This window comes from Azolla caroliniana, unplaced genomic scaffold, assembly GCF_043228905.1.
Source record: "Azolla caroliniana isolate FFs.n. ecotype wild unplaced genomic scaffold, voAzoCaro1.0.p SCAF_679, whole genome shotgun sequence".
Lineage (NCBI taxonomy): Eukaryota > Viridiplantae > Streptophyta > Polypodiopsida > Salviniales > Salviniaceae > Azolla > Azolla caroliniana.
In genome coordinates this window covers 895-15,607 of record NW_028231114.1, presented here as the reverse complement: position 1 = coordinate 15,607, position 14,713 = coordinate 895, and the positions used below count along the sequence as shown (strand labels likewise).

Genomic DNA, 14,713 nt, shown 5'->3' with positions numbered 1-14,713 from the left:
CTCTAGGCGGTGCCTCTTACTTCGTCAGTTTTATTGACGATTCGACTCGAAAGGTGTGGGCTTATCCAATTCGCACCAAAGATCGTGTCTTCTCGATCTTCACCGATTGGCTCGCTATGGTGGAAAATCAAACCGACCGAAAGCTGAAATGCTTTCGAACCGACAACGGGGGAGAGTTTAAATCCGAAGAATTCGTCAAATTCTGCCGACAACGCGGCATCCGACGTGAACTTACGGCACCACACAGTCCGGAGCAAAACGGGATTGCAGAACGAATGAATCGGACAATCCAAGAACGGACAGTTTCCATGCTCCAACACTCCGGACTGTCGGATGGCTTCTGGGCAGAGGCTCTACTCACGGCAGTACACATAATCAATATGTCGCCAAGTAGACCTCTAGGACTTCAAATTCCTCAGGAACTATGGATCGGCAGTAAGCCGAATTACGACAAACTGAGGATCTTCGGATGCGAGGCGTACGCCCTCATTCCGAAAGATGATCGCCGAAAACTTGCACCTCGGTCCAGGAAATGCATTTTCCTTGGATATGGATCCGACGGCGAAATGGGATACCGACTCTGGGACCCCGAACGCAGGCAAATCGTTCGAAGTTCGGACGTTGTGTTCAACGAGTCGGCTATGAACCCATCCGTCGAAAAACCAATTGAAGTCCGAAGGGTAACATTTTCCGATGTGCCGACCCTTCAAGAAGGCCCCGCTCTCAACACACGGTCAGCTTCACGGGTAGCTGAACCTTACTCTACCGACTCGGACAACTCCGACTCGGCACAACAGAACAACTCGCTTTCGGACCATCCGACCACGATACCCGATGCGACCAGTCCAATCATACCTCGACGATCCGAGAGACTGTCGCAACCTCCGGAGAGGTACTCTCCTGGAATTTTCTTCACCGACGCCGGCGAACCGACGTCTTACGAAGAAGCATCGACATCTGTCGATTCCGCCACCTGGCATCTGGCGATGGAGTCGGAAATGCACTCCATTCGGGCAAACAAGACTTGGGATCTGGTCGAATTACCTAGGAACCGACGTGCTCTTCCTTGCAAGTGGGTTTATCGACTAAAAGAGACGTCTGATTCGACCACCCCAAAGTACAAGGCCAGATTAGTTGCGAAGGGCTTCCGACAAGAATATGGCGTCGACTTCGACGAGATTTTTTCACCAGTGGTGAAAATGACAACCCTTCGTTTTCTGCTCGGCGTAGTGGCAGCCGACAACTTGGAGCTGATTCAGCTAGATGTCAAAACAGCCTTCCTCCATGGTGATCTCGAGGAGGAAATTTATATGGAGCAGCCAAAAGGCTTCGTGGCACCTGGCCAAGAACATCTAGTCTGCCGACTCAGGAAGAGTCTATACGGCCTCAAACAGGCACCGCGACAATGGTACAAGAAGTTCGACGACTTCATCCAATCGATCGGCTTCTCAAAAAGCGATGAGGACCATTGTCTCTTTACCAACACAGCTCAAGATGGATCACCCATCTTCCTCATCATTTACGTGGACGACATGCTAATTTCTGGACGCCACTCGGGCGAACTTGCCGATCTCGTTCGGCAACTGCGGTTGAAGTTTGCCATGAAGGACCTCGGTCCGGCACGACACATACTCGGCATGAAGATTAGTCGGCATCGCGATAAACGACACCTTTTTTTGTCTCAGACCGACTACATCGGACGTGTCTTGGAACGCTTCAACATGCAATCAGCCAAATCTGCTTCAACCCCGCTCCCCATGAATCTTCGGCTCTCTCAGCGAGACTGCCCGACATCCGGTCCGGAGGGGGAAGATATGAAGTCGGTACCGTATGCACCGGCAGTCGGCTCCCTTATGTACCTGATGGTCGCGACACGGCCTGATATCTCTCATGCCGTAGGAGTCGTTAGCAGATTTATGCACAATCCTGGCCGATCGCATTGGAACGCAGTCAAGCATGTGTTCAGATATCTGGCTGGCACAAAAGACCATGGCATTCTTTTCGGTCCGAACCGAACCTCAGGCGTAGTCGGTTACACCGACTCGGATTTCGCCGGCTGTATAGACAGTCGAAAATCAACAACCGGATACTGCTTCAAATTCGGCAATGGAGCAATCTCGTGGAAGTCGAAACTTCAGGAGTGCACAGCGACCTCAACGACTGAAGCAGAATATGTAGCTGCGTCCGACGCAGCAAAAGAAGCTTTGTGGCTCGGTCGGCTGGCGCACACGTTTCGACAAGTTGACCATGACTCGGCTCCAGTTGTCTACAGCGACAGTCAAGGTGCTGTTGCCTTGTCGAAAAATCCGGTTCACCACAACGCCTCCAAACATATCGACGTTCGATATCACTTCGTTCGGGACTGCGTCATTTCAGGGAAAATCGGTCTAGAGAAAATATCCACAACCGACAATGTCGCAGATGGAATGACCAAGTGTCTTTCGGCAGACCGTTTTCGGTCTCTTCGGCATCAGATGGGCGTAACGACAAACCAGTCCGGTTAGAGCCGGACATAGAGCAGGATGGTTCCCGACAACCGACATCAGTTCCTTAATGATCGGCTTCAACTGTTCCGACCCGACCAGTTCGGTCTTCTGCTTTCGGACCCTGCCGACTCGAACAAAGCTGATATGTCCGAGAACCCAAGTCTATACCTGTAATCTTAGATAACCCATGTATACGCCCATTACGGGGGAGTGTCGAATACATGTGTATAATGGACGTATTCACACTATCCCGTTTTGGCCATTTATGTAATTAGCATAAAGGGTAGTTGCCCTAAGTCAGTCACTATATATAGTGACCTTGTAACCTTTTTGTAAGGTTGGCTGTTGTATTGTTGCTTTGTGAAATAAAAGAGTCTTTTGTGTCTCTCTCTCTCTCTCTCTCTCTCTCTGTGCAACGACCTACATTCCATCATACACAGGGAAGAAACAGGGATCGAATGCTTCTCGATCTTCCGCATTGACGACCTTCCTCGCATACAACACCCAATAGCCACTCCTTTGCCTCCCTTACGAGCAATAAAATCAGTGATCTCATCAATGTAGATCCCAAAAAGAGTCGGTGATAGGGGGCAACCCTGTTTTACACCAATGGTGCTAGTGAAACAATCGGATAGGCCACCTGGGCATCTTACGCGCCCATAGACTTGCTCATATAGGGCATAAATGGCCCAAATCATGTCATTTGGTATCTCCAAGCTCTTAAATCTATCAAACAACCTCTCCCTAGGAACTGTATCAAAGGCTTTGCGAAAGTCCACAAAGCAACAATATAGTTTCTTCTTATGAGCCTTTGTTTGGTCAATTAAGCACCTAAGTGTGAAGATGTGGTCAATAGTGGAGAAGGCTCGTCTAAAGCCAGCCTGCTCAGGTGCTCGAAGACTTAATGTTTCCAAATAATCACTGAGCTCCGCTTCCATTACTGCACCATATAGTTTAGCAAGCGTATGACCTATCATAATGGTCCTATATGTATTTGGGTCCATTGGGTCCCCTCCTTTATGTATAGGGGCCACAGTGTTCATGGCCCATTGTGGTGGAAAACCCTCGGCGAGGGCGCGGTTGAAGATTAGAGTGAGAAGGGGAGCTAGGCACTCTCGAGCATATATGATGTGCTCGGCTCGCAATCCTGTGTGGTCCATGGATTTCCTATGTTGTAATTTTTTTATGACCTTCATGACCCTAGAGGTCGTGAAAAGTGTCCCGAGAGAAGACACAGACACACACAGAACACGCTTTTCAACATGCGCACGGACACACTCGCACTCACACACACACACACACACACACACACACACACACACTCTCTCTCTCTCTCTCTCTCTCTCTCTCTCTCTCTCTCTGTTTCTCTGTTCTTCTCTGTTTCTCTGCTCTCTGCCATTTCCATTTCTCCGTGGCCTCTGTGTGCGTCTGCAGCAGGAGAGAGCCGTTTCTTCTTCTTCTTCATTATTTTTTGGGTAATTTTGGTTTGGGCAGGCCGCAGGATACATACATACATACATACATATCTATGTATCTATGTATGTAATGTATGTAATGTATGTATGAGTATGTATGTATGTATGTGCGTGCGTGTGAGCACTCACTCACTCACTCCATGAGTCATGAGTCGTCTCAGCCAGTCTCAGTCTCAGTCTCAGTCTCAGCGTGAAGAGCAGAAGAAAAGGAAGGAAGGAAGGAAGTAGGAGGAGGAATGGAAACAAAGACGAAAACGCCAAATCACTCATCACAATGTCTGTTCATTGAAGTTTCCATAGATTTTAGCATATACATACATACATATATGTATCAGAGCTGAAAAAGAAAAAGAAAAAGAAAAAGAAAGGGTACATACAACAGAAAAGAGAACGAGGAAGGTGAGTGATAAAAAAGAAGAAGCCTTCTGTCTTTCTTATCCACTCTCTCCACAATCCGCAGAATTATCTCACATCTACATACAGGTCTAACATCCTTACATTCTCTAATCAATTACTTCTTCCTCTTAAAATAAAAAACAACAACAACCCTTCTTCATCATACGCTTTTGTCTTCAATCTGACTGCTGTCTTGTACAATCTCCCAAGATCCTTCTTTTTAAGCTATGCCTTTCTCATGCCGATTTGCCCTTTCTTCTTTTCTTACTTCTCTCAGGTTTTGGCTTTCCTCAAATTTTACATTTCTTTGGTATAACTCATATATATAGGGAATTGGTAAATTCACAGTTTTTTTTTTGACTTCAGAAATATGATTACAAATGATAGCCAGATTCCATCCCCCCAAAAAAACTGTGAAAATACGGAAAAAACTGTGAATTTACCAATTTCCTATATATATATTCCCGGTGAAAACTTTTCTCTGAGGAAATAACGTTTGCTGTAAGATTATTGTGATAAAATTCTCTTAATTTTATCTGTCAATACTGCCTTTGCCTTCTTCTCTAATCGAAGAGCTGGCTTGAATTGTGAAATCTTTGGCCTCCAACTTTGAAGTACATACAATTCCCAATACCTCAGATCTCTTTCCCTCGGATTTCCTGTGAGTTTGACCCTCTTTTCTACTAGCAAGTGTAATCGCACCATTTTAATTGAATTCTTATGAAATCTACCCTTTCTCTATTCCCCTTTCTGGTTTCTAATCTGCTGCTTTTTTCTAGTAATTTCTGATGTAATTCCCTGAAGAAAATCATAATTTGTGGTCCTCTGAAGAAAATCTTTCCTTTTGCGTTCTGTACCAAAACCCAACTATATATATATATATATGCTCTTTTGTTTCAATTACCAGACTCTTTAGCTTGTTTATAATTCCGAATGGAGTCAATTTTTCATGTATGCTGATTCAACTTGCAGAATAATTTAATGCACCTTGGGGATGAAGTTTTATTTTGGTTTATAACCATTCCTTAATTCCCTCCTTAATCGTATCATTAACCAACAGAATAACTGAACGATTTTGTCTTCCTCTCTCTGATAATTGATTCACTTGAGGGTGCATAGCTCAATGTAATCATTGTGATGATTTTTTTCTTTTCGTTTCAACTATATGTATTTCGTTCCTACATTTCCTGTTTAAATGTAAGTGTAATTGCAGAACTTTGCAGTCTTCTCTCTCATGCCCTCCGTTTTGCACTTCCCAGTAATGAGGAATTCTATGTCCCAAAAAGTTACCTCTCTGCTTCCATACCTTGATGCACTCATACCTTCAAGCAGAGCATTCGTACCTTCATACATCCATAACTTCCACCATTTCTTACATTAATGTTCTTCACTTTTCATCAGAATACAAAATACCTTCATACACGCTCATATTCATTCATACCTTCTCTTCATTCCTTCCTATCCATTCAAACACACAATCATACCTTCACCGTTCCTTGCACTAATCTTCTTCACTTTGTTAAAAACTACAGGCTCAAAAGCGTATTGAAGATCAGAGATGGCAAGCCTTTCGGATCTAGGAGTATCTGCGGGAATAAACATATTGAGTGCTTTCATATTCCTAGTAGCTTTTGCTGTTTTACGTTCCCAACCAGTCAATGACAGAGTGTACTACCCGAAATGGTATCTCAAAGGGGAAAGGCAAGATGGAAAGACTAGTTTTAGAACCTTATCTAGTATGGTTAATCTGAACTGGAAAGTGTATTTAAACTTTCTTGATTGGATGAGAGAGGCATTGAGAATGCCAGAAGCTGAGCTTATCCAACATGCTGGATTAGATTCTGCGGTTTTCTTACGAATCTACATCCTTGGGTATGTACACACATATATGTAAATTTGGAAAAGTATTCTTATCCTTCTCCAATAATTACCACAATAGTACTATGTTTTTCAAAGATGTTCGAAATGTCGTTAGGTATGTACGGTTTAATATATTTATGTTTTGAGAAAAACACCATGATAGATTTGGGCCGCCAGGATCAAACCATTGCAACATACACGCCCCTATGATTTTCAGACAGTCACCACAATACCCCTCATCTAACTTATTTGATATTTACCCCCAAGACCCCTCAGCAGAGGGGTGTCTAATCATTTGTGTAAACTTAGACGAGGGATATTCTGGTAATGTTCGGAAATTTAGAGGTATTTTGTTAAACATCCCAGAGCTTTTGGAGATTGATTGGGTGACTTTGGCAAGTTTTTGGAAAATTAGGGATACTTGTAAATTTCCGCATCATCAATATTATTTTTTTCCCATATAAATACGGAATGGAGGGTGGGGTCATTTAAAAAACTAGAGATCCCTTTTTGGGTTTCATGTGAAGCCAGTCTACATTGCTAACTGAAGGTAAATGACTTTTAGCTTTGACCATTTGCTTAGTAATATATCTACACATAGTCATTGATATGACTAAATTGATTCAATGTGATCAAAGTTTGTGTCTTATTTGTCTATTGTTTGCTTTTTGAGCTTAGATTGAAGACCTAAAATTGGAGGCCAATCTTAATCTCCAAATGAATCTTAAATATTTTGCAACCAAATTTAATAGAGGTTGTGAAAATGAAACTCAAAGGATTGGCTATGGGTTTTGAAGACCTATACTCTGTTTCAACTGAAGTCTAAAGTTTTTCAAAGGTCTCAAATATGGAGCTCAGAGAATGCCTAAGGTTGCAAAAATTATGTCTGTGAATTAATATCCAATTTAGAGTCATCAAAGGAATTGGAGGCTCCAAATTTCAAATCCCAACTCTTATGATTAAATTTAAAGTTCCATGTGGAACCTTACCTTTTGGGGCTTGAGCTTCAAATTTAAGGTCTGTTTTTGTCGTAGAACTGTGGTTGGTGTCTCATTTGAGGAAGAAATTTAGTGTTTTAATGAGTTGAAATGCATTCTTTTAGGGAGAAATTAAAGATGAGAGAATTCTGACTGAACTTTTACATCTTCAATCACAATGACAGGCTCAAAATATTTGTGCCACTGATGATTATGGGCTTCACAATTCTAGTGCCAATCAACATAACCGGGCAAAGCATTACTTCTTCAAAAGCAGTAGCAAGTCTTGATATCGATAAGCTTTCTTTAAGAAATGTTCCCGACGCATCCAAGAGGTATAAATGGCTCCATTCGAAACGCTTATGGTATACATATGAAGGGGCTAAACACCAGAGCCCCTATGTTGTTGGGTATTTACAAGAGTACTACCAGAATATCTCTCTGTGGTTGAAAAAACTTTACTAATACACAAGGTTATTCCTCAAAAATTTTAAAATTTAGGGGTGTAATGGTAGATGCCTGAGACATTAGGGGTATTTTGTTGCTTTTCCTATATAAATCACCTAACCTTTCATAGACACGCTTAGAATGCTGCCAACTGCTCAGGGCTGAAAGCTGAAATCAAATTTGGGTTTGTAAGGTGTATTTTGTGTTTAAAACGAAGTCTAAAGTTTTTCAGTGATTGCCAAAATGAAACCCAAAGAAATTCGCTCGATATCATTCCATGCAAATTATCTGAGCAATTAGAAATCGCCTTGCTAAAACTATATACCAAAGATTAAATATTAATAGATAGTCTTTTTACAGCAATTAACAAAAATTTAAGATCTATTCATAACTCTACTCCTCGTGAATTTGTTTCGTTGGATGTGGCATTGTTGTGCTAGGCTATGGGCACCTGTTACAATGGCATATGTTTTTACTGCATGGGTGTGCGCAGCCTTATATAGAGAATACAAAGCTATAATGCTGATGAGGTTGGAGTTTAATGATGCTCAAAACCGTAGGCCTGATCAATTTACTGTAAGTTTTGACAGTTTTCAAATTTTTTGACAGGCCTGATATGGTACCTCAGATTATTTTTTGTGTGACTTTTTACATTCTATATCAATTTCCTATGTAAATTTCTATTGTGCTATTTTTTAGGTTTTGGTTACAAATATACCAGCAGATCCCGATGAAAGTGCCAATCTTCACGTTGAACATTTCTTTCGAGTGAATCATCCAGATTACTACCTAACACATCAGGTCTTCTTAATAAGCCTTAGACTATTAAGATGATCTTGTATCTATTTATGTTTGATCGCTACACATATGCATTAAAACTTCATGTAGTCGTGATTTCCTTTATTATCCTTTTTAGAAGGGGTTTAGGGTCAATATCATTTGGAATGTGGTTTTGTGGGTTACCTTATAGATGGTGCGCGATGCGAATAAACTTGAAAAACTAGTGAAAAAGAGGGAAGGGCTACAAAATTGGCTGGATTACTATGAGAACAAACAAGCAAGACACCCAGAAATGATGCTAACTACCAAGGTTTTACCTCTTTGTATTTATCTTATAGTGAATACAAATGGGTTTGGCCATCTATCTGACACTTCTATTGTGGGCTACTATTTTATAGACTGGATTTCTCGGATTATGGGGAAAGAAAGTGAATGCAGTGGAATACTATAAGAATGAGGTGGAAAGAAAGACAACTCAGGTAACAAAAGTGGAGATACGTTTTGTTTTCAGCTTTTTGTTGTCCTTAGTTTTGAGAACAAAGCAATAAAAATATTCATATTTTTTGGATATTAGAATATCGGAGTTCTTAAAAAGTATGTATCAGTATTCCCCTCTGGGGTATTCTGTAACTACTCAACAAATTAGGTGGGTAATTGGGTGTCTTCCCGCCACATATTTTAATTATTTGTCACCACATATAGATTAGAAGATGTGAATGGGATGTGTTTGTAAGCACATAGCTTTATTGTGAATTACTTCTATACAGATCGAAATGGAGCATACTCGTGTTCTGAAAGATCCCAAAGCAATTCTTCCTGTTGCATTTGTCTCATTCAAAGGGAGATGGGGGGCAGCTGTAGCTGCTCAAACTCAGCAAACCAAAAATCCTACAACTTGGTTAACAGAATGGGCTCCCGAGCCTAGTGATGTTTATTGGCCAAACCTTTCAATCCCATTTGTTCAAATCACGATCCGACGACTTGTGATGGCGATTGTAGTATTCTTTCTCTTGTTTTTCTTCATGATACCTATTACCTTTGTCCAATCTTTGGCCAACATGGATAAGCTTTCTAACACATTCCACTTTCTACGGCCAATCTTGAAATTGTAAGTAAATGTGGTTACTTTCTTTAGGGGAATAACTCTGAAACACCCCCAGATTTTTCGTTATTTCCACAAATGTCCTCTCTGTTTTTGTTATTTCCCCAAAAGAACAATTAATGTGCTATTCAAGCAGTTATATGGTTCATTCATCTGCTTCTCCCCAGATATATGTGCTACTTGAGCAATTATACCGTCAAAATTTGCTCCGGCATTTTTCTCTTTTGAGGATTTACCAAGGGTGCTTGGGGGAATAACAGAAACTCTGACACATCTGGGGAAATAAAGAAAAGGGTGGGGCATTTCAAAATTTTCTTTTTCTTCATTAAGATTATGTTACTGCATCAGATATTCATAAACAGAATCTCAACTTTGAAGCACCTATTGTCATTTCAGAAAGTTCATAAATTCGCTCATTCAAGGTTACTTGCCTGGGTTGGCATTGAAGATATTCCTAATGATTCTTCCATGGATTCTCATGTTGATATCTAAAATTGAAGGTTTCACCTCTCTATCTTCATTGGAAAGGAGGGCAGCTGGCAAATATTTTATGTTCTTGGTTATCACTGTGTTCTTCGGGAGTATATTGACAGGATCGGCATCTGAACAGCTATCAGAAATGCTTAACAAGCCTCCCACAAGGTATACTTTCTGAAACTATTCTCTTCTTTCGAATCTTAAATGATTCATGTGGGATTTTTAAAGTGGGGCTACACATTGAGACCTTTAACAATCAAGTGCTAATAGGACATTATACAACAAAATGGAGTTCCTTATGAAGATTTATTACTGAAATGTATGAAACTCTAAGTAAAATTTCTGATGGAATTCCTCATAAATGTATCAAAACCATAAAAGAAAAGGGAAATAGGAGGAGGCAGTAAAGTGCATTGAAGGTTGGCCTTCTAACTATCCAATGTGAAACCGAAAAAGTAAAGTTTTTTTCGTTCTTCCAGAAATAAACTTTTTCTTCATTTTTCCATCTCTTTCTCCTGCACTATCCCTCTGAATCTTCTTCTTTTCATTCTTTTTCCTCATTCTAAAATGGATTTTCACAACTAAAACTTCTGTATAGAAACATTCCTTTTTCTCTTTCTCCTGTTGATTCATTATGGCGAAAGAGAGAACCTCAACATAGAAGACCTTTTCTCCTTTTCGTGTGAAGCCTTGTAAAACTCATGGCAAGAACTATACTAGTGGGATGTTGTATGAGGATTTTCAACATCTTAATATCCACATCCAGGATTTTTCTGTTGTTAATGTATCCAACTGGAAATATTTTATGCTTAAATGTTGTGATTCCGTTTCTTTTTCACTGCATAGGCGTTGATACCACTGCTTAGTCTTAAAATACCATAAAAACGCTGTAATATTGCACACCAAACATATTCTATGTGGATTAAGGTTATATGCCAAAAGTATATAGATAATTAGGAAGTTTGAGTCATGGGTAAGGAATGGAGGCTGTCAAAGTGAGATTATGCTATAAGGGTGTCTAAGAATGTTTATAGACTATTCATTACATGCCACAATGTAATTAAGTCACCTTCCATTATACTCTGTTGGGATAGATTCCCCTCATGCATATGTTTATTTGGCACTTACTCCCATTGAAAGATGAAAGGATAAAATGAAACGTGCATCCTGTTAGTTGAAGGTTACTATTTGATGTCAGCATTCTATACTTGAAACAATTCATATCTCACTTTCGTTTTTAACAAACACACTCTTACTAATTCAGTGTTTTCGTTTTTTCTTTCGAGAAGTTTTCACAAAGATATATACTAAGCTTTTTCAACTGATGTTCACATTTTCTCCACCATGATGACAAGAATCATTTTCTGACCATTTATTCATGCTGAGGAATACCAAATAATGTCGTACTTCTTATTTATGCTTATCACAGTATCCCAGGGTTGATAGGTGATGCGATTTCCAGTAAAGCATTGTTCTTCATTACATACATAATGATTGATGGATGGGCAGGAGTTGCAGCTGAAATACTGCGTTTCAAACCTCTAATTATATACCATTTGAAAAACACATTCTTAGTAAAAACAGAGAAAGATAGAGAAAAGGCTATGGATGCTGGGAGCTTTGGTTTTCCTGAGACAGTTCCACAACTACAGTTATATTTCTTGTTTGGGCTTGTGTACTCTGTTATCACACCCATCCTTCTTCCATTCATCATTGTGTTCTTTGGATTCGCATATCTCGTGTATCGACATCAGGTATATAAAAACCAAAAAAACCAGGTTCACGGCAGATTATCGAGAGGGGAAATGTTTTTGATAGTATCCCCAAGTTCTTTATTTTCTTGAATGCCCTCAGTCAACCCCTGAAAGAGCAACTACAATATGTGCTTTTTGAGCAATTATATGTGCTCAGGTCAAATTCATTCTAATTTGTTCAGGGTTTGACCCAGCAGCATTTTGGGAAATAACCAACACTTGGGGAATTGGGGAAATAGAAATAGATCAAGAGCATTTGGAGAAATATGAACATTAGGATGCATTTGTGGGAATAAATAAAATCTTGGGGATATGTTTTACAACTTTTTCCTCATCAAAAGGTTATGGTAACTTATCATAATTCTCCGGAATGCCATTCTCAAGTTCACAAAATTCCAAAAATCTGCAAATCAATTACCTTTGATAGGGCAAATTTTCAAATAAGAAAGATAATTTATTTTTGATACTGACCAAATCATCATTAGGTTTTAAGCAAGAAACCAATCATCTTAATTATGCAAGTCTAATTCTCTATTTTTGACAGCACTAGGCTGGATTAGAGAAAAAGAATAATTTCAGCATTGGTGGGCGAATTCTAATTTGACGCTTTGTGTTACCTTGCATAAACAAGATCATTCATCAGTGATAAGTCTTGATAAGTTAGAACTATTTTTTGTGATATCTCTTAATAAAAATGGAAGTAATACAACAATCTATAGCCATAACTTTGATTGACTTTCTTTTTTTGATCTTTATGGTTAAAAGGTAATCAATGTGTATCAACAAGAGTATGAGAGTGCAGGAGCCTTTTGGCCACATGTGCATACAAGAATCATATCATCTCTTATTATGCAACAAATATCATTAATGGGTCTTCTTGCAACAAAGAAGGCATCTCAATGCACACCTATTTTAATCTTTCTACCTATCCTCACCATCACCTTCCACTTATATTGTAAGAGCCGTTTCGAACCTGCCTTCCGAAAGTATCCATTGGAGGTCAGTTGGCTTTTTTCTTTCAAAAGTAGAAGAGATTACATTAATTCAAAAGTAATAATGACATGGTCTGACGGGGGTAATAAGTTGATATTTTGTAACTACAATGGGTATGGAATAGATATTATTCTCTTATAGGAGAATTGCTCAATCGTTTTAACAACATATCCTTTGAAGAGAAAAATCTGTGTTTCCATCTTTGTAATGGAGAGAGACAATATTAATCATGTGATTATGAAAAACAAAAACTTTTGTAGGAGGCTATGGCTAAAGATACGAGGGAACGAGCAATGGATCCAAACTTTGATATTCGGGCCTATTTAGAAGGAACATACTTACATCCGGCATTTCAAAGAGAAGATGATGATGATGATGAAGAATGTGGAGGCAATATATGGACCCAAGACCCCCCTTTGGTTGCCACAAAACGTATGTCACGAGGTAACACTCCGGTGGCTAGCGTTACAAGTGAGGCTCCAATGGCGCTACATTAATATAAGAAAGAGCGAAAGGTAAAATCAGAAGGGAAAAAAAAAAGCAGAAGCAAAAGCAAAGCCAAAAGAAACATGGCAAAAAAATCAAACAACATTTGCTTGGTAACCACATACACATCGAATTGAGACAAATGATTCCACTCAATGATAATATATATTGAATGTCTGCTGATTTGATTGATAAAATCATTGATGACCGATTAGACAAATGATATGCAGGATCAGTCTCACAAATGAACATGGTGAATTGATATTATAGAACAACAAGTATTCAAATTGGACCATGACATTCCTTTTCGTTTTTGGGTTTTTTATATCATACGAAATTTGGCTTGTCATGTAAGGTTTGATTAGATTGTAACATCATATGCTTATTTATATCTGATTTTTAGTTAGTTAGATAGAGAGATAGATGTGTACCGTATATAATATATATATATGTATTTATTTATTATTATATATGAAGAATACAATTCCATTGATTTGATCCATGATCCATCCATCCTCTCTTTTCAGATACGATGGTTATAGTCTATAGATTGTCATATTCGCCCCACAAATGCATACGAATTACAAATACAAGTAAAAGTATTCGTTTTTTTAAAAACTTACCAAAAACAGAAAACGGAACCCAAAACAAATTGGCTCTGTCAGGAATCCCTCCCCATGTTTCTTCCTCTCTCTCTCTCTCTCTCTCTCGATGATTTCCTTACTCTGATGCGAATTAGCTAGCTGTATGCTTTCTTGATTAGACGCTGATGAAATCCGCATTTCCTTAATTCTACTATAATTGCTACATGTTTCCTTGATTAGCACTCTGCATTTCCTTAATCAGTTGTATATTTCGTACATAGGATGCTAGTCATCTATATATTTCAGTGATTGGATGCTAATTAGCTATCTATTTTCTCAAACAGATGCTGATGAAACTATATTTGTTCAAACAACTACACAATTCCCTACTTAGATGCTATATACCCGCATATTTCCTTAATTAGATGTGAAATACCCCCACAATTCATTAATTAGATGCTAAATACGCACACAATTCCTTAATTAGATGCCAAATACTGGTGGCATATTTCTTACTTAGACACTAATTGGTGAAACAATTCCATTTTTTGAATTGTAATTTCATTATCTCTTAAACTTTACAATTGACTTGTTGGCATAAAAGGCCGACTTGGCCAAACTTGTATCTCTAGTGTGAATAGAGGTAACCTAACTATTTAAGTAGGTAGCTATTCTTGTAAACAAAGACTTGTAACCATCATCTTCTTGTTCAATATCAAAGTTGCATATGGAATTTGATTCCTCCTCACTTGCGACTCCTTACTGCTTTGCTTGATCCAAATACAAGATCCTATTTGCGTCCCTGCATAAAGCTGACTCACTAACGCATCAACCGGCTAAGACACACACATTGTTCCTCAATTGGTATTAGAGCTTGAAGGGTTTGGCAACAAAAA

General features: G+C 39.2%; 1 protein-coding gene across 1 annotated transcript; it reads left to right on the top strand.

Moving 5' to 3' along the window:
* Positions 1–5,900: 5,900 nt before the first annotated feature.
* On the top strand, positions 5,901–13,644 carry LOC147847777 (hyperosmolality-gated Ca2+ permeable channel 1.5-like). Its single transcript, XM_087338835.1, has 11 exons — positions 5,901–6,229; positions 7,380–7,529; positions 8,082–8,217; positions 8,341–8,442; positions 8,612–8,731; positions 8,820–8,900; positions 9,189–9,529; positions 9,920–10,165; positions 11,430–11,754; positions 12,520–12,753; positions 13,008–13,644. Exons 1-11 carry the CDS (start codon positions 5,916–5,918, stop codon positions 13,242–13,244), a joined length of 2,286 nt encoding a protein of 761 aa, XP_087194961.1. The 5' UTR covers positions 5,901–5,915; the 3' UTR covers positions 13,245–13,644.
* The last annotated feature ends 1,069 nt before the right edge of the window (positions 13,645–14,713 follow it).